The sequence below is a fragment of the Misgurnus anguillicaudatus genome, chromosome 22 (assembly GCF_027580225.2).
Source record: "Misgurnus anguillicaudatus chromosome 22, ASM2758022v2, whole genome shotgun sequence".
Classification (NCBI taxonomy): Eukaryota; Metazoa; Chordata; class Actinopteri; order Cypriniformes; family Cobitidae; genus Misgurnus; species Misgurnus anguillicaudatus.
In genome coordinates, this window is record NC_073358.2 from 20,016,654 (window position 1) to 20,034,646 (window position 17,993).

A 17,993-nucleotide genomic window follows, 5' to 3' on the forward strand; every position below is an offset into this window, starting at 1 on the left:
ACCTCTCAATACTTAGGTCACTTTTGCAAAACTCTTCACACAGTTCTCCTAACCAACTTTCAGCTTGGCAAAGCAGTTCATTTTACATTCAAAATGCACTACAACGACCAAAACACTTTATTCAGGTCTCAAATCAACTCATTCTTCCAGAACACTAGCAAAGGTTGACAGCTGACAAACACACTTTGTCACCCACAAAACAATGACCTAAAACACTAACAATATGTAGGATAGCACAATGTTTTTTTGTGTAAAACAAGGACAAATCTCTGTTTATAATTCACTGCAATATATGTGAATGGAATACTGGAATGAATCAGACATGATGCATAATTTGTCAATATTTTATGTTGTTTATTAATTTTTTTTGCACTGAGTAATTCCAAAATACAAGAATTACTGTAGAAAATATTACTGTAGAAATGTAGCAAATTGCTGCCTTATTCAGTTTTGTATCATGTTATTGTTTTGAACATAAGTGTAACAGTTTTGAAAACAGTATGTAAGCATGTGCAAATTGGCCTGTATGTAAAAAGAGTTTTGGCACTTGTTGTGCCCGAGTGAGAAAATAACTCATGAAATTTGAGAGATGTAGTCATTGAATGCATTTTGTGCCAAAGCAATGATAATTAATCCTCAGTTTAGCCCACATAGACTTCTGTTGTGCTCACTGTGAAGAGTTTTGCAAAAGTGACCCAAGTATTGAGAAATGTGTCCTAGTGTCTGTAAAAAAACCTGTAATCTGAAAGTAATTGTGAAAAATTTTACAAACTTTTTTCTTATTCTATTCTTGTTTTATGTTGTACATATTTCCCTTGATATGGTTTTGACATAGAAATGATGAAAACATATATATAAAGGGGTTTTAGAAAACTTTTAAAATGTGCTGTTCTGTAACTCCGTTACCAAAAATGCATTTCTTTTTCCCCTTCCTCAATGGCATTAAGCCCAAAAATAAAAATAATTCCCAAAAGAAAGCACCATGGTAGGACACTTAATTTAGTATATTTGATTTGAAATATTTCATCCAAATGTGGGAGCTATTCTTAGGTTAAAATGTGTAACTCCGTTATCTCTATATCTTTGACGGAGATGTTCTGAACTGCCCCATATTTGATGTGCATGGTCATGCTGATATCCTCAGGGTGAATGCCAGGTTTCGTGGAATTCTGTCCATCGGGGGCCTGCAATAATTTGTACAAGTGTACATCTCGTTTATTAGTTGATTGAATCCAAGAAACCATTTCTTGACTCTCTATGGTGGTCTGCATCAGCCATACCAGCCACTCACAGCATTCACTGTGTACGCACAGTTGCTTTCGGTCAGGTGCAGGTGGCAAGGATTTCTGTGCAGCAGGGCAACTTCAAACTTTGGTGCCTCAAACTCCAGCATCTACCAGAGTGCCAGTCACACCACCAACACAAAACTTTATACAGTCTAGGACCTCCTTCCACCCAGGGGACATCAAGGCTGGTGACTATGTTGGAGTGACAGAAGTGATCTCTAAAAAGTACTTTTTGATTGTCAATAAAATTGTAAGGAGTAAAAAGTACTTTAAAAAAATGTAAGTATTGATTTTTAATTGCACTCAAGTAAAGTAAAAATCCCCCAAAATAATACTTAAGTACAGTAATCAAGTAAAATTACTCAAGTACTTTACACCTCTGGAGCAGGGTCCTCTCTAAAGGCCCTGGGCATACAGTACATGGATTAACTCCCATAGGTTTTGAATTAAAATTTTGCTTACCAGCTATCCCACAATTGTTGCGCTGGGATTATTGGTTACTTTGTCAATATTATGCAACAAAAACGATCTTTTATTCCAGAACTGAAATCTTGACAATACAATACAGTTAGAGGCAGCACAACAGTTGTCGCATTATATTCAGAAGCAGTTTTTTCACAGGCTGATCTGAGACAGAAGCCAGTCAATACTTTATAAAACGTGTTTAATAAGTGCATGCATTCCTGATACAGTCTGGACTATAGTAAATCTAATGCTGTAAACATTTTTTGCCTTAAACGTTTCTCCTGAGAATATTTCACTTCTCACTTCTCCTGGCTTTAAATTTCTCTCAGGGAAGACTCTATCAATTAACTATATTGTACAATATGAAAAAAAAACAGGTTACCTCAAATTATATACTCATGATTCCAGCAAGAGAATTTATTGTTCTGATATAAAATAATCATACTCTCTGAGGATGGTAAAATGAAAAGATAAACAAATCCAGTCTACAGCACAATTCAAACTGAACGGAACGAGGGAAAAAACACATTTTTGCATATTCATGGCCATGTAAATCAGTAACAAATTACAGTATAAAAAGCATTATAGCTCATAATCCAGTTATAGAGAAGGATTGCTACAGCTGTGTCAGTTCAGATCAGTTTCAGATCAAGCAGACAAAGAGATACACTTTGGCAACCTGTATTTAAAAACACCTTTCTGCGAACTTTCCGGGTCGTTCGTTCGACCCGTTTGTTAGACTGATATGTACCCAAGATACTGAGAACAGTCAAACCGAACAATTTGGGTGCAGGATTATAAAAGTCATTGGTGTCAGACTTCAGAGTCCAGCCGTTTTGTTTTGCAGCTGTAGTTTGCATAGTTCTCGTGGCACAGGCAATGAGACAGAGGAAATGTGGTGATGGAAAATATGGGGAGGGGCAGGAGTTGGCATGGTGATGAGGGTGGAGCATGCTGGGGTCCCATTGGCTACTCCAGGGAGACGGAGACAAACTAACAGACAGACGGAGGTGGAACTACCTGTTGGTGTTGGACATGGCATAGTGCACCTGTTTCTGCTGGAGGAGCTCAGTGATGGCCAGCAGTTTTTTCAGTACATGCTGCAGAAAGAGACGGAGCAAAATCAAGCAAATATCAACAAAAAAGAATTCCATATAATACAATACAATTTCCAAAAATTAGGATTTCATGTCTATTCATTTGGCAAAAACAGTGGCGGATGCAGAAAGTAACATATGGGTGGGCATGGATATTAAGCTTAAAGTCGCCATGAAACAGAAGTAGCGATTGCCTTATTTTCCCCGTGGTGACGTATATCCAAATGAAACGGCTTCTGAGATGAAATAAGGCAGGGCTGGATTTGAATTTGTCCATCGAGATATGATTGGATCGTTTGAAGTTGGGTCGTGTTCCTAATTGCTAATCTCTGCGATCTTCTCCCAGACCCCGCCCACTTGCCTTACTTATGACTGGAAGTGAAGAGAGATCGTTTTGAGGAGGGGAGGGGATTTGCATTTTTGATTAACTCTTTCCCCGCCATTGACGAGATATCTCGTCAATCTGCAATACCGCTCTTCCGCAACTTATAAAAAACGGAAGTATTGCCCTAGGGCAAACAGCTGTAAGTCCGTGTATGTTTTAAAGATCGCTCTGCATCTGATCTCTATCAAAAGTCCTTCACAAAAATTGGGTTTTCTCAGCTTTTTGATTAAACCTACACATATTTGAGAGGTGATAAAAACAGAACACATGAAGGTAGGATGAAACGGATTTTTTTGTTTGAAAGCAGAGGGTCTGTTCTTTTATTTTATATATTATATGTTTATGTATTTAAAAAGGAGCATTTTCTGGAAGGCATTAAACTTTTGTGAAAATCATGAAAAATGCTGGCGGTGAAAGAGTTAAAGATTATGAGCACACACAATTTTTTTAAAAATAATGTAGCTCACATTTGTTAATAATACCACAATATAAAAAAAAGTTTTTCATTTCAATTTAATTGCGACTTTAACGCTACGTCGTTCTTATGCAGTGGCGTGTTTACCCACCACGCAAACCACGCAACTGCGTGGGGCCCTGCGGGCTTGGGGGCCCCCTACTGGCCACAAGGTGTGCGAAAGTATGTTACATTTATTTAGACCCAAATATAAGGTACGGATAAAGCACACACGAGGGAGAGATGTGCAAGTATGCACGCAGAATAATATTGGCGTGCATCCTCGCGAGGGCACATATAGGCTACTTCATAAGCGAAACTCTACAGGAAAGCGCACCTCTGCTCAACGCGCACAAATGCAGCCACACAAGTGCTGGAATGAGCGCTTGCTCGACTCTCTCTGTGCTCTCATAACTGCACTCCATTAACTCTATGGTTAAGTTTACTTTAAAGACTTTGGGCTTTACACCTGTTATTGGTGGTTTGGTTTGATCAATGACACGCATCTTTTGTTTCACGCTCGTACAGGTATAAACATGATAAAGGCACCACGCAGGGGATTAAATCACGTCGAAAATACATCAATCATATTCTGTATCTCATCATTGTCATTAAAATCTCATCTTTAGTTTATGTCTATATGCTTGTTGTATCTCACAGTAAGCTTGTTTTTGCAATATGAACATGAGAGTTATGTGAATCCCATCCATAAATTCAAGCAATAACCAACTTACAATGTTGTTTGCTGGTGTTTGTTAGTTCAGTTCAGTTTTTTATTAAGATGTCAGACACTGAAGTTGCAGTATTAATTACATTGTTTTAAATACATTCTATAAGACATTTGCAAGCAAAAGATATCTGAGAGGGGCGTGAAACATTTTTTTAAGCCAAGAAATTTTGTCACACCAAACTGTAACAATTTAGTGTTATTTTAAACATTGTAAAACAAAATAAACATGTTTTATATATATCTCAATTAATTCTTTATACTGAATATTGTTGTTGTGCAATTCAAATGAAAAACCTTGGGCAATGCTGGGGCATGGGGGGCCCCGGTTCTTGGACTTTGCTTAGGGCCCCTAAAAAAAGTTATTGGGCTGTTTACACAAAAAAGAGCCTGCACACAATGACAGGAAATATAAATAAACACAAAAAACCTAACACTTTTTAAATAGTCCATTAAATTAAAGTGGGTGAATAATGTGTTTAATTATGCTTTCACTTCATTTACTGACCGTTTCACTTGTTACTTGAGGATACTAATGACTGACAAGACGACGCCGAATTACATACAATATAGACCCCTTCACGGTTCACGTCACAGGAAGTTTCCACTGCGCATGTCAGGGTCAGAAAACCCATTACAGCAGATTGAGTTGCGTATTATTCGGTATCGTCAAAAATGCCTACTTACGTCGTGGGCTGTGAAAATCGCAACAGGTCTTCCGTTAAGTTTTCGCGATTCATGCAGAATCTCAAAAACAAAAAAATACAACATATGCGGCTGCAAGCAATTAACGTGCAGACTGAAACAATACAAATATCAAAGAGGCTTGTGTTTGTAGTGCTCACTTCATTTGAGGTAAGTCATCATTTTTCAGCCCTGTTAGATTACATTATAAAGCCTGGATGGTATGAACAGTTTGACCCCATGCTGCGCGCGCACCCGATAGTCATTCAATGTTTACAAACTTTGAAGGGGTCTATAATTACCTAACTAAATGTGAGAGAATGCAAAAACATTACAATATATTTTTCCTCCCTATGATAGCCAGACGAGCAGGGTGCAGATACATTTTGGTAGCCCGGCAGGAATTCGCAATAGCCCCGGGAACGTTGGGGCTAGCAATTTTGCGAGCCCTGCATAGGTTTGTTTTGTAGAAAGACTTTCTTTAAAGTGAATTTCGTTTTGTATAAACTGTATCTTAATTAATTATTCAAAATACGTTTTCCACTTGCTTGCAAAAAAAGTTCTCAAAGTGATCATTGCTGAAAACTGCTTTGGAATATTTTTCTCATTAGAATCATACTGTAACACAACATTCAAACTGCTTTATAATAGTTTTTAAATAGTTATCAGGCTTACTTATAATTTTACTGTTTTTAACATAACATGCTATAGATAAAATACACCACATAAAGTAGTATCCATGTTTAACTATACAGAGTAGTATTTTTTTTTTTTTTGATTGGCCGGCCAGCTGTGCCCACCCAGGCCCACCCATAAATCCGCGCCTGGGCAAGAAGCTACTGTATGAAATGAACAAGATAATACACAATCCAGCCAAAACATTACCATCAGGCTGTCAGGGTTTATGTTGCAAAAACAAACAGCTGCCTATAACTCATATAACATACAGACACCCATACCTGCTGGGCTCCTCTTTCATTGCTGAGGGTGCGGAGTTCATCAGAATGAGTAGCACAGATCTCATGCAGGGCAGCAAGGTCACGGGACAAATCAGTCCTAAAGTGCTCAGTCGATTCTGGAAGATCAGGAACATTCTGGAGGAGAGAAAAAATTTATTCAGACAAATTAACCGAGCTGTAGGCAAATGCATGCTGGTACGGAAAATGGATGTAGGGCCGTTTACCCCCAGCTCATCCAGAAACATGATCATCCTTTGTTTGTTGTTCTTGATGAAAGGATTCACTCCCTCCATGTAGGGCTCCTGCAACACAAAAACATCACAATGAAATCTTCTCAACTCCTCTGTCATGTACTATCCACAGTGACTATTATAATGTCTGTGTGTGTAACTCATTCACCACAACACAGCATGAGAAATAAAAGTACCTTAGCACCAAACTCCACCAAGTTAGCCAAGTTCTGCACAGACTTGGCCACCAGGGTGAGCGTTCGACCTGCTGTGGTTGATGGAGGGTCTGTAAAGAAATACACATCCATTTTTTTGTCATAAAACTGTCTGTGTTACTAGATGGCATAATTTTCAACAAAACTGTTTTTGTTATTACATTTCTTTATCAAGAGTATGTATCATTTATATCTAGAGTGGTCACTTGCATTTATATTGGTAGGTAATCTGTAATTTTGATGATTAAATATTTTCACAGTTTAATTTAAAGTTTTATTCAAAATTAAATTCACAAATAAAATGCATTACCTACGACTTCAGTGTTTCCCACAGATCTGAAATTTACTTGTGGTGGTAGCTCGTGAAAAGGGCAATCATTATATCCACCGACAAAAAATGGTCTACTATACATGTGACAAAGAACTAATAATGTGTGACACAACACAATACTTTGATTTATTAATTTCACATTATAGTTCATTAATCTAACCACCCCAAACTTTCTTTGCCATAAACAAAGCTGACACTGTTTGTTAAAGCACCACGAAAACACTTTATGTTTTACTGATATATGAAGCAATTTGATGACCCCTTTTATCAAACTCAATTATATACAATACTATGTACAGTATATTAATAGACAGTGCAGGTCTATAGATTATAAATGTGACTGATGTTATAATGTTAATAATTTCTATTAGTTAGGCACTTTTACTGCTTCTGCTTTCTATTTCTCTTTTGCCGATTAAAAAAGCTTAATCCGCTCATTATTTCAGATTTAAAAGTCTACTTGCTGTCCCGATGACAGACTTTACATTACAGCTTTGCGTTTTTTATATCCTGAGTCAGCTAGAGCTTTGCTCATTCAGTATTAGCACTGCTTTTTGCTACAATCTCCGTGCAAACTGTTTAGATTTTAGTAAAGATACGGTAGGGCTGGGCGATTAATCGAAAAATAACCGAAACCGAAATTCAGAACCTCTAACCGACATTATTTTATCATGTCGGTTATTTCGGTTTTTAATCCTGTTAATCCTTTCCCTTTAAAAACAAACTGCTGCATGTGATGTTGCGTAACTCCGCCCCTTCCTGTCAGTGGCACAGCGAAACATGGAGAAGAACTCAAACACTGTTTAACTGAGCAGCAGGATCATCTAGTGCCCGAAAGAAGCACAGTACTTTTTTTTAAGAAGTACTCGCGAATGTGCAGGCACCTGTGACAAAAATACGGAATGCGCGATCTGGTTTTTACCGCACACGCGCTCAGTTTAATCTACCGATGGGTCTCTAAGCAGCCCGGGTAATGTCATCACATCTCACTCACTCAAACCCGCGAAAAGACGCGCCCGCGTGAGTTTAATTAGACACTTCAGAGATGACGGAGAGAGAGAACGGGAGAACTTCTAGTCTACATTAACACCAAAAGCATTACAGATGAGAATAAATGTCTTAGACATCAGTGCCCAGTTAAGAAAAATGGATTGAATACAAGAAACGTGTAAAGGATACAGTCCAAGTATGTATTTTGCCCTACTCATCTCATTACAATATGCTATCTGGATACAACTTATTATGTATGTATCTTATGTCTATAATTAGTCATGGGGGTTGTATGATTCTTTGGTTCATAACTTCCCATTCTGAAAGTTTCATCAATTGTACATAGTGACATGCAACATCTGCATAGAGTTAAGTCTATTTAATATTTTTTCAGTAATGCAGTTATTTTGGGAAAAATGTGAATAATTGCATTGCAGGCTGATTTAAGGTGTGCCCTAAACTTTCCAACCTTGTCAGGGAACTATGAGGCAAAAAAATAATCGTTTATTAATCGTAACCGATGTCAAATGTTAGATTAACCGAGGTTTTGATTTTAGGTCAAATCGCCCAGCCCTAAGATACGGTCTATTAATTGTAAGATTATAAAAAAATGGAATAAAGAAAAAATGAAGCGGCGCGTGGTCGTGACAAGAGCCAGCTGTTATCGCCAAAGAAACCGGAGGCACGCTGAAACAGCACTCGAGCTTTGCTCTAGCGGCCGTTCTCCGATCGACTCGGGTTTTACACACAATATTAATCAGACTTGGGACCCGAATTAATGAACTAGGACCGACCCGGACCCGTACGGGTCCCGCATCCTCAGTGAAGAAAGACCTCTAATGGTAAAACTCTGCTCAAGTTCAGAAACATGAAAGGATACAATGTGACACTGAGGTTGCTTCGCGTCGCACCCAATTCATTGAGAAACAGAGAGCACGTGAACGGACACTCAACGGGAGAGACACAACGTGCTTGCACGCAAAATGAAGCCAACTTGGATGCTATAAACACATATGCACATAAGCATATGCGACCATTTTGGTCGCAGTGTAGTTCCCTGGCTGCTCAGTTACCTCAGTATGTGCTGCAGTTGATCCAGTTTGCCGCGCTGGATGATGAGTTTATGACGCGTGCATCATCTTCACGGTCACCCGGCCCTCACCTTTCTATCTCTCGCTCGCGCTCTCTCTCTCTCGCGCTCTCTCTCTCTCTCTCGCTTTCTCCAAAACACGGGTCATCCAGTCGAGTTCAGAAAATACGGAAATTCGTAAAGTGATTTTTTTTACCTGGGCGGGTGGGTCGCAATTTACCTGGGCGCACCGCCCAAGTAGAGCCGATGTATGGGAAACACTGGACTTTTTTTACCTTTAAATAATGTCTCTAAAATTATTTCAGTGATAGAACAACTTTTAACTGGACAAATTGTACTGTTGCTGCAACCTGAGCAGCCTCCTAGCTGCTACAAGAACACTCTGAAAGTGGCGGTGGAGGGTAGGAAACACAGCCCCGCCCCTCCCACTGCCTGCAGAAGAGAGTCTGATACCAGGCACTTTTGCGCTTTTCAACCACATGGGGGAGCTGTAAGTCATTTTTACATGGAAACTACATAGTGTTGCTTTAATCTCCCCAAACTACAAATATTTCAAAGGTCACTTTTTATTCAAATATTTGACCACTTGTTTATGATGTTCATGCTAGATCTGTTCCATCTTCTTAATTTATAAATAAACCTCTTCCAGTGGTAAATGACAAACCATAAATTCTGTCTATGTTACTTGTAGTTAGGCTAAAGTAAACATTTGTAAACAATATTACATAAAGTTGTATGACTGCATTGGTTTAAGATACAAATAATGCTGTGAGTCCACAAACACCGTCAAACAAAAATATAAACACCAAACGAGGGTTTATTTGTGAAATGAGTAACCATTGAGACATGCAAAGCCCACTTACAGTTTTCTCCAGACATGACGGACCATGTCTTGTCTCATTTTGGCCGTGTGGCGCGCGTGCACGCTCGTGGTGTGATGCATGTCCGCGCTATTCTCCGAGATGTTTTATCAACTGGCTAGTTATCCTCGAGATAGTGACAGTCCGGACCATGTCTTTCTCTATCGGCTGTGTGGTGCACATGCCTGCTCGCGGTGTGAAGCACGTTTACGCTATTCTTTGAGATGCACTTGAAGGCCTTTTGTGCATTAATTTTATTTTTATTTTTGGACGACCTAGTTAGGGTAGGGTTTCCCAGCTTAGGCGGGCCACCCGAATTGCAAAGTGCTGCAGGAAACCGTGGTAGTACATGTCATGCTGTCTGTAACAGTTCAGACATGCAATGAGTACTCCAAAACATAATCTCAGACAAAACCAAACAGAGCACAAACAAATACAAAAGGCTTTAACTGTAAACTAGTATAACATATTACGACTTTACTCGAGCTTGAAGCTATAAAGCAACACATTTCATCCATTAAGTCCTATTATGTGAGGCTCTTGCATGTACAAAATAGAAAAATTACAAAATGATATATTGAAATGTACAGTTGGTACTTGACCTAAATGGGTTGCAACTGTAAGATAAAGCTTGAGATGAAAGCTGTGCACTCACCAGCGATGATGTTGAACATCCTGGGGTTGAGAATGGCAGGACAGATGAGCCTCAGGAAGACAAAACCACTAGAGAAGAGAGATAAACACATTTTGACACTCTGCAATATGTTCCTTAGTAAACATATGCAAATGCAGCTTAACAACGCCTTACCTAACAACCCGGGTCTTCATTGTAGTGTTGGGCCATTTCTGCTGCACAGACCTCTGCAGACAGCCGTATATGTACCTCAGGGTCCTAGAAAAGAGATAATCGAGCTTGCCATATGAACAGTGTATTCCTGCCACAAGGTTGTATAAACTGTTGTACTGCAATATAAAAGTGTACTATGGTACAACTTAGCATTATATAGACAGATCTGCATAAACACAATGATAAGACACACAAATGAACAGCTCGGGAGAATCAGTATAGATCAGTATAGACCGTTTGGTCAGACAGTACTGCTATCAGACTGCAGTGTTATTTGAACTATGTGCTATTGTACTTACGGAGGCAAGATCTCAGCAGCCATAAAGATCTTCTCCACCAGCTCAGACAGGATAATGAGCAAGTTAGCTAAATTCATATTAACATCCTCATTCTTTTCCAGTTTAGATGGATTCAGCTGTAAAGGGAGACCAAGGAAGACTCAACATGATGGCCAAGAATATGGAGCTAGTACAGTCTATTAATCCAATTAAGTCAATTGAAAATTAAAACACATTTTTCCTCCAAAATTTTTAGAGTAGGGTTGGGCGATAAATCGCCTGCCCGATTTATAGTTGTGCGTAAGCTCTACGCCGTAGGTTATCCGTAGCCTGTGCGTAGCCTGACGTGTACCTCACACATTTTTTGACAGCACATCAGTTCTACGTGGACCGCATGCGCTGTGATTGGTCCACCAGAACCCCTCCGGACAGGTAAAAAAACGGCGTCATAGGTATTTACGTTTGCGACGGTGAAATCAAAGATGGGCCAAGTTAAGGAGTGATTTAACTCCAACTGCAACAAAAGTCGCTGTTTATTTACTTACATCATTGCTGAGCTTCTCAAATCATACACAACAAGTTGCTGTTTCTTCTTCTTTTGTGGGTTAACTTGCCAAGCTTCTTCTTTGACAGTCACGCTGCTACTGTGGTTACATGTGTGGATACTGCCTGCCAGCGGTCTGGTCTGCGCGTGTGTTTGCACGACGACGCGGACGACGACGCAAAAGTAAAAATGAAAACCGATGCAGAACCTATGCCGTTGCAGCTACGCCGTAGGACCTATGCACAACTATAACAAGCCCTTTATGCATATCTCTTTTGATAAAATCGCATACATTATCGGGGGCGTTTTGTCCACAATTATGAACGCAAATTTGCCTAGTTTCTCTGTGAAAAATGGCTCTGTGTAGTAAATGCCGCTCCATCTGAAAGCAAGTGATGGCAATTTACTACTAATCACAAAACCGGCTTTACTGATGAGAATCGCAGAGGATTTATCGCCCACCCCTAGCTTAGCGTAATGCATTTAGTTTTTTTTATAATTTTATTTTAATGTGTCATATTAAAGTAAAGAGTTTTTGCAGGGAATGGTCCAAATGTTCAAGGAAATAATGTGTAGAATAAAATAATCTAAAAATGAAATGCATATCTGTGATAATACAGAGCTTGAGATGCTCAACAGAAAATGTAAGCCAGTAACAACATATGAACCCATATGGCATGTTTCGTTACATTACCTCACAGGACTGCTTGCTCTCCATGATCTTCAGTATGCTGTCCTTGAGGGCATGATGGACGAAAGGTGTTGCTGTGGCCTTCATGTACTGCTCCATCAAAGTACTGGCAAGAGTAGTGGCACGAAACAGCGTTGTCGCTTCATCTGCAACACCAGAACAAAACAGCTATAGGTCGGCTTTAAACTAGGAATGTCAAACATATCGATACTTCAGTATCACCACAGAAAACTGTCAATCAAGCTTTTGGGTTATTAACAGTAGTGTAGCAACCTTGAATAGACCTGTCAGAATAGCTACTTTTCATAAGTCGGTTAATTGGCCCAGAAATAATGGCAATAATGAATATTATTGTCATTTTAAGGCCATTTTATGTTGTTGACTGTGTACTTGCTATTTTATGGTCGTTATATAGTTAGAAAAAAACTTTCCAGTTTTATGTCTTGATATTCCTAAAAAAAGTAATGCAAGAAAAAATAAACATTTCAAATAATTAAAACATAAAAAATTAATATTATAAAAGGTATACCAGTAATTGGTTGAGCTGCACTGGAGTTTAAAAGAGCTAATAGTCATTGTTCAGTGTAGATCATGGCTTTATGGTTTATTGCTTTAGACGAGTGTTACTCTGATCGCATCTGTGAGTATGTGCCATTACGTGTGGTCACATTTATAATATTTATTTTATTTATAATACATTTATAAGCATGTAGAACGCCTCAGATCTAAACACTTAGGGGTGGATTCCCGGACAGGGATTAGACTAGTCCTAGACTAAAATAAATGTAAGAGCGATCCAAACTGACAACAACTTGCACTGAAATATCTTAAAATACATCAATGCCTTTTGTTTTGCCTCAAAATGCACACAGTAATGTTTTTAGTAAGGCGTGTGTGTTAAAACTAGTTATCCTCATCAAACTAATGCCTAGTCCTGGCTTAAGATAATCCATGTCTGGGAAACCATCCATAAATGTTATCTTTTTGAAGCGATTTCATGCATTCTGAAGCATTTTGAATTAATAACACTGTTAAAGAGTTGGATTCCTCATGCAAAACATAGGCCAAAAAAGCTGTATGATGTATGACGGAGTATTTCTGTGCCGAATGCGTTCGTATATTTTTCAGAACTTTTTTTACATAAAAGATTCATATGTAACAATCTTGCTTTATTTTTTTATGGGCAATTTCAGTGCAGGAAGTACAGTGAAATAGCACATGCACACATCAAACCAAGAGCTGACATGAATTCAATGTCATAAAATAAGTGTGTTGTTGTTTGTGAGGGAAATTTAAGCTTGTTTAGCTTCTTAAAGAACCCAGCATAATGAAAACAATGGATATAGTTTGTTTATCCGGGGTAGCAGCGGGGATGTGCATGTGTGTCGCAGGCGCCAAGTAAAACTGCATCAAATGTCTGTGTTTTGCTGCCAATCGGCACGTGCATATAATGTAAGAGACAAAGTAGTGAATCATTAGTTATTCAGACGTAGTGGCATTATGTTTTGTGTTCGTTGTTTGCGACTCGCTCCGCCCGTGATTCATGCCTCAAGGAGCTCGGGCTTATACGGAAAGAATCAGTACAGCTGATTTGCCTTTTATAAATCTAATAAAACTAAAGACTTTGGATATATGAAGGATGTAATACTACTTTATAGATACTCAATATAAACATAAGTTAAGCAAAAACAGTGTGTTATGTGAGCGTTAACTATCTGACTTTATTAAAGACTTAACTTATGAATATTTATTAGCTCATGCTGACATGGCTTTATAACCTTTCAAGAACGTGAGGTTATACAACCTAATAAATAATAAAAAGCTAAGCTTTCACTTTAACAGGATTCATAAATTCTTTACCATGACAGCCCTACTCAGCTGCACATTTTGGACTTTTATTGACACAATCTACTCAAATGAATCAATTTTCCAAGTCTATCAGCAAAATAATAAAGTTCTTGAGTAAAGGCACAAACAAAACTGTAAAGGCTTTGCTTTTCACAGTGCCTACAGATAAAACATGATGAATCAAGCATGCTGTCCAGCCTCAATGCAGCTGTGAGATGTTTACTGATAAATACAGCACTGTGAATAATAAACGGAGTGTGTCCTACCCTCCATATTAATTTCTCTGTCGTTCAGCGTCCTCAGTAACGGAGCTTCAGCTCGCTCATGCCTGAATATCCGGAGTAAGATGCTGGCCAGCAGGGTACGGTCCTGCCCACACACATGAGCCAAACCATAGATCACATGAAAGTCTTTCTGCAGGATGAGCTGGGAATGGACAAACAATGCATTTAAGGTTAACATGAAGGCAATTTAAATTATGCCGTAAGATAGCAGTTTTCGGAAGTATCAGGTAAGCTGGGACATATATCTGCTGTGTTTTTAACGTGAAATTTGTAGTGTTGCTACATTATACCTTGAATGCACTTGTAATCGTTTTGGATAAAAGCGTCTCTTTGTGCATAAACGTAAGTGTAAATATTTTCCTTCATATCACCTCTTTGAATTCACTGTACTCTTCTTCCGGCATGATCTTCTCCATGGAGTAGCGTGCTCTCACACGAAGCGAGCCTGGCTCAGTTCCCTTCAGAGGCACATAGGAGCTCAGAGGAAACCACTCATCTATCATCTGGCCCTTCTGCAGCTTGCTCAGCTGGCAGCGCATGAACACTATCCAAAAATACAAAAGACTCTTATAATCAATCTTTCCAAACACCACCAGCAGATGGCACACTTGTGCAAGGAACTGGAGTAGTATTCTACAAAGAGATTTTTATGGTGTAGGCTACTGTTCTGAAGACAAACACTAGAAAATGTTTTACAAAAGTAGTACACTACATAAAAAAAACTAGAACCCAACTAGTAGGTAACCTGCTTTCAGAAACAACAACGTAACAAACGATACTCACAGATATCACTTTCTTTGCTCTTTTTGGTCTTGTTACTTAAGCTGATTTCAAATCTGTTGATTTCGCTTGACAGATCACTGTGAGGGAGAAAAGCATCAGCACTTCAATCATTATATGCATCTCCAAGATGCATTCTATAAGATGCATAACAAAACTCACTCAAAAATGAACTCCTCCGTAAACACTGGGTTCTGTCCCTCTCTAGGATGAGTTTTGGCCACCTGCACGCTGTTCAGTGATATGTTGCAGTATGGGTTGGTGAAGTGCTTGATGGGAAGTTTGTGGGCCTCCTCCACATACAGGACTAAACTGCTCACCTATTAGGAGGAAATGGCACACAGACATTACAGATTTTGTTATGCTTCACAATTATTTTGGCCAGAGAAAATAAGGCTTGAATCGTTCATTGTTAATTTCCTGTGTATATCAGTGAAGCTTATTTTGAAATAATCTCTATTGTATAAAGAATTATGTATTTTAAATGATGAATTGTATTTTCTAAAAATATCTCTGTGTTCTTTTTAGATGTAGTCCAGATCAGGGATCAGGTGGTGTTAATGAGGCTTACATCCCCAAGCTGACCAACATCGAGATGGCTCAGCTGTGGCCTTTTGTCACAGTAAATTCAGAGCGTTCCAAGCAACTCGATTCAGAATTACAGCAGGGCAACAGCTTCAAATTCATAAAAACAGAATTGAGACCCATCAGTTGGTATCTCTTACCTGACGCAAACGCTTGTTGGATGTGGTCTGTATGGGTTTCCTAAGGTTATTGCAGAATGTCTGCAAGCATTTCATCCAATCCTGTGAATGCAAGACACATTGTTAGTCTAAAGATTAATATGACACGCCACAAAGGTGAAATTTGTAGGCCTGTAACATTCTTTATTTCCCAGAAACAGTGAATTACGTAGATTAAGCACAGCATATGATGGAATGTGCAAAACACCGTATTTCCAAAGATAAACAAAAGAAGATGGGACAATGACATATTTTGCTTCTAATTGTAAGTTGTAGTGAATGACATGACAGTGACTGTAGATACAGTCTAAATCAGATGTCCCCAACCACTGGGTCGTGACCCACTACCGGGTCGTGGACAAGTTGCCACTGCGTTGCAAGAACGTACTGAAAAAAATGTGTATAGTAGTAGGGCTGCACGATTTGGGTAATTTTTCCCATTGCGGTTATTGCTGCTAATATTGCGATGTGCGATTATATACTAAATGGTATCATGAGTCAACTTGATGGGTTTTAAGGAAAATCCACACACAGTTTAGCTAAAATGTGTATTTGTAAAACTAGAAATGTTTTCTTATTGCCACGTGATGTAGAAACTGCTCAGTGTCAGTAATCCTAAATCCAAAATACCGCCGTACAACAGACATAGTTTTTTTTTTGCTACCAGATCACTGTCAACCTCCTCTGCATCCATCTTCGCTCTGGTATAAGTGACGACGCACACCACACACGTGCATGCCACACGGTGCACTGCCTTTTTTGTTCGTTTTTCTTTCTTTTTTTAAACAGCAAGGAAAATCATCAAACTGTTATCAGAAAGTTTGTGTTAACAAGTCCTCACATTTATTTATTTAATATAATTGCAACATTTTGCTGTCATATAATTGCACAGGCTGACATTGCGATTGCGATGCGATTAATTGTGCAGCACTTTATAATAGCTAGTAGAAATATGTATAGTAGAAAATGTCTTATATCTTTCAGCTGCTAAACAGTAAAGTTACGGGGTCCACTTCCTTCAAGTCCAAAAAATGTGCATATATCCTTCCCCAAAGAAATCCAAACGGCTCCAGGATGACAAACAAAGGTCCTCTAAGGGCAATCCGCGCAGTGTTGCCGCAAAAATATCCACATCCAAAACTTCAAACGAAAATAACTACCTTCCGGTAGACTCCTCTGTATTCAGGAGAGAGTATTAGCATAGTGTACACACTTATTTTAGTGACGTATGACAAATTCGGAGGGCGGGGGCACAGAGCAGCAGCAGAGAAACCTCCGTAAGCTGCGTAAGCTCTAATCCTGAATGCGGACGCGACTAATGCCGAGTTCAGACTGTATGATTTTCAAACTAGTCGGGTCACCCGTGGATTCACACTGCGTGATTATCTGGGGAAGGGTTCAGTCGCTGCTGTTTCAGACTGCATGATGGATTGGCGACAAGGGTTTTCATACTGCATGACTTTACCGTAAGAAGAATCGCCGATAACTTTTTCCCGGTCCGCAAACTACATCTCACAACCAAACGCACGCGAGAAGTGACGCGTAGGAAACAACGCGAGGTCACGCGTGCAAGACCGGAGTTCTCACGTGAGACTGGGATTATTATTAAAAATGGTCACCCGCAAGAAGTTTAACATACAAATTGCATGTGCGCTCATTTGCAGCAGAAAGAAGAAGAAATAAAAATTATGAAGAAGGAAATGTTTTGAGAGACTCCTCCCCGAACTTCCAGCTGTCCTGTATTTGCTCTCTCATTGGATGTAGGTCATCGCCGATGTTATTGTCAGTCAAAACACATTTCACACGGCATGATTTTGAATCGCCGACCGGTCCAGATATTTAGCATGCCAAATATCTCACGGGTGTCGGCGACTCGTCGGCGATCCTCTCAGAACGCGTCTTTTATAATTCACACTGTGTGATTGTCACTCGCGTGCACGAGCATCGATTTGCCTGTGATTTCGGGCATTTGTCGGCGATATCTCAAAACCTGTCGCCGAGTCAAAATCAGGGCTAAAATCGTGCAGTCTGAACTCGGCATAAGATGGCAGCATTACCGGAAGAGAGTTATTTTAGTTTATAAAGCTTTATATGTGGATATTTCCACAACAAAACTGCACGGATCACCCTCAGAAGGCCCCCGTTCATCACCGTGGAGCCGCCCGGATCTATTTTGTGAAGGATAGATGCACATTCGAAGAACGT

At 39.3% G+C, this 17,993-nt stretch overlaps 1 protein-coding gene across 2 annotated transcripts in view; it reads right to left on the reverse strand.

The window, feature by feature from the left end:
• Positions 1–17,993, reverse strand: part of rasa1a (RAS p21 protein activator (GTPase activating protein) 1a) — an 88,966-nt gene that overhangs the window by 4,634 nt on the left and 66,339 nt on the right. For both annotated transcript variants that reach the window (XM_055200161.2, XM_055200162.2), the window contains 13 exons: positions 15,771–15,851; positions 15,208–15,365; positions 15,049–15,125; positions 14,637–14,809; positions 14,248–14,407; positions 12,137–12,279; positions 10,920–11,035; positions 10,582–10,665; positions 10,429–10,496; positions 6,485–6,573; positions 6,282–6,359; positions 6,058–6,192; positions 2,772–2,851 (listed from right to left, as the gene is read on the reverse strand). In XM_055200161.2, coding sequence (XP_055056136.1) covers positions 2,772–2,851; positions 6,058–6,192; positions 6,282–6,359; positions 6,485–6,573; positions 10,429–10,496; positions 10,582–10,665; positions 10,920–11,035; positions 12,137–12,279; positions 14,248–14,407; positions 14,637–14,809; positions 15,049–15,125; positions 15,208–15,365; positions 15,771–15,851 — 1,442 coding nt within the window. The remainder of the gene's footprint in view (positions 1–2,771; positions 2,852–6,057; positions 6,193–6,281; positions 6,360–6,484; positions 6,574–10,428; positions 10,497–10,581; positions 10,666–10,919; positions 11,036–12,136; positions 12,280–14,247; positions 14,408–14,636; positions 14,810–15,048; positions 15,126–15,207; positions 15,366–15,770; positions 15,852–17,993) is intronic.